Genomic DNA, 2,608 nt, shown 5'->3' with positions numbered 1-2,608 from the left:
GCAACCATTTTGCTCTGGCAACAGTGAGCTTCATTTTTCTTTGACAGGAGTAGAAATATAGTGGATGACCTTAGGGCTTAGGCACTCATTTTGGCATCATAAAGGTAAGTATAATAAATGCTTGTATTTTTTATGTCTTCTTTTCTTAATTTATAATTTTGTTTCATAATTATGTATTTATATTATATGTTAATATGATTGATGAAGATGAACTTAGTTTATTCACTTTATTGATCTGTTTTCTTGATGAATATCTTACATTGGTATGAATATGAACCTTTAATATTTATTTAACATATGAGTAATAGGATTCAACTAGGATTTGAGCCAAATAGATTGGTTCTATAAAAAAAATTACACAGGAACGCTTTAGTCGATAAGGCGACGCTTTATGCCCGCCTTATTACTAAGACGCTCCGAAAGACCGTCAAACGCCTCCGTCACCTTACCGCTTTAAAAACTATGGATGTAGGTCGAGGCTCCAGAAATTAATTGCTGGTATTATTAATGAATCTATGCTTGTAGAGTTTGCGTTACGGGATTTTCCTCCTCTGACATTTAACAAAATACATCTTCCTTTTTACTGTTAATAAAAGTAAAAAAGAAGTTGTTATAATCATAATCCACCAATAAAAAACCCATTCCTTTGACATTTCTACTCTAAATTAGAGTTTTAGCTTGTTTTGGATGATTTTTTTTTTTTTTTTTGGAGGGGTGAAATAAGAAAGATTTCTACTCTAAAATCGAGTTTTAGCTTGTTTTGGATGAGTTTTGTTGGAGATGTGGCATGTCTATGACATGGGTGTCTGCAATGCATCATGGTCCTAAATGATTGGGTCCCACACACCCACCACTTTCGTTGATTTAACTGATTTCCTTTCTAGAAAGAGTATTTAGACAGGATAAAGACATTAGGATCTTTCCCTTTTTCAGACTTTTTTGTTTGCCATTGCTTTTACTGTTTTCATATTGAACTTAACTGAGGACCAATCTCTGTTCTCTCTGTACTTCTTTCTCACATGACATATTGAGACCACCTTAGAGACTGGGGCTAGAAATCCCAGCCAATTGAAGTTCCTTTTGATAACAAAGTTTGAATTTGAAATAGAACATAATAAAGACACAGTAGTTTGGTGATGGAAATAGCAGTAAATCAAATCACCAGTAATGCACCGCTCTTTTTTTTTTTTTTTTTTTTTTTGAGGGTGGGGGCCAAGTACATCCAACCCTGAAACTAATTAAAAGTCAGTATATGCATCATGTTCCTACCCCTCCCCCACCCCCACAAGTATTGCCATTCCTAATATGTCTTGGATTTTTTGAAGAACCACAAAATTTATTGCAATGGAAGCAAGGATTGAAAGAGTTAAGACACACTCACTGCATACCACAGTAGTCTATATGCAACTCTTGGCAGCGAATCACCTTACTGTAGTTCTCCCTGTGTACACACACTTCAAAAACTAACTCAATGTTTCTAAAGCTTGAAATATATCTGCCAACTGCTGTATCAAAGCTTTTTATCCCACGAACCATTATGATGCCTGAATGAACACAACAAATAGCCTCTTATTGTCCAATTTTTTTGAACAGGAAAATGTTTTGGCCGAGTCAAGGATGATGATTCCAGATTGCCACAAACGCTTGGAGACCTCACTAGCTGACCTAAAAGGAACTCTGGTATTGTATATTCCACCTTTTTTTTTTCACATAAATCTGGACCAAGGATTTTTTGTTTCGGTGGATGCTGGGATCTACTAGCCCATAAGATGCCATATCAAATGGAATGAAAAAATTTAACCAAAATTGTGAGTTGTTGCATACTACAGACATGTTGATTTTAGCAATGAAGTAATTAGTTGTTAAAATTGGCAAACTTCCTTCTCCTTCGGTTTAGGGATCTACTGTGTTTGATTATGGGACCCAAATATGCACTTAATAGGAAAAATCAGTGTAGTTCTACATTCTTCTAAACACTCTTCCATTTCAGACAGAGTTAGAGGAAGCAAATCAACAAGGCCCTGAATTGGATGAAGCTCGAAGCACTATTACCGAGGTTGAAGCTTTGTTTCAAAAGGAGGATGCTTAATGTTTCAGCATAAACCAGTCAGTTTAGAGTTTTCTCTACCTCTGCCCTTACCTTACCCTCTTAGTACACCCTCCCCTTTACCTTTCCATTGAGAAAATTTGTATGATGTCCTTTGCTCATCATGATGGGTTTGTATGGCTTGGTGTCATTATGAATTTCGAGCCTTATGTTTTTGGCACTGGGATTGTATCTTCTGTTGTTTTACTTACAACTGTATGAAACATAGAATTCAATTTGATGTGGCTCTCAAATTGTTTTCTCTAAGCTTACTAGATTTCCCTATTGAATACTGAAACCATGAGGATGGTAAGATAGCACCTCTCTGCCACTTCCCAAAACATGATTGGCATCTGGAATTTGGACTTTCTTGTGAGTTGAAAAACATTTCCTTATGTGAATGAACATCTTGTTTTTCTCTTTTTCCATTTGGAGTTTTCCCAAGACTGCTCACCAAATTTTCCCACCATCCAATACGGAAAATGACAACAATTTCTACCTTAGCATTTTGGGTGACTAATA

General features: G+C 35.9%; 1 protein-coding gene across 1 annotated transcript in view; it reads left to right on the top strand.

The window, feature by feature from the left end:
- LOC122064015 (tubulin-folding cofactor A-like) overlaps window positions 1–2,353 on the top strand; it is a 4,879-nt gene extending 2,526 nt beyond the window's left edge. The window contains exons 3-4 of the mRNA XM_042627709.1: window positions 1,594–1,680; window positions 1,991–2,353. Of these exons, the coding sequence (XP_042483643.1) occupies window positions 1,594–1,680; window positions 1,991–2,089 (186 nt within the window). The 3' untranslated portion in view covers window positions 2,090–2,353. The remainder of the gene's footprint in view (window positions 1–1,593; window positions 1,681–1,990) is intronic.
- The last annotated feature ends 255 nt before the right edge of the window (window positions 2,354–2,608 follow it).

The sequence above is a fragment of the Macadamia integrifolia genome, unplaced genomic scaffold (assembly GCF_013358625.1).
Source record: "Macadamia integrifolia cultivar HAES 741 unplaced genomic scaffold, SCU_Mint_v3 scaffold151, whole genome shotgun sequence".
Classification (NCBI taxonomy): Eukaryota; Viridiplantae; Streptophyta; class Magnoliopsida; order Proteales; family Proteaceae; genus Macadamia; species Macadamia integrifolia.
This window is presented reverse-complemented; position numbering and strand designations above follow the sequence as displayed.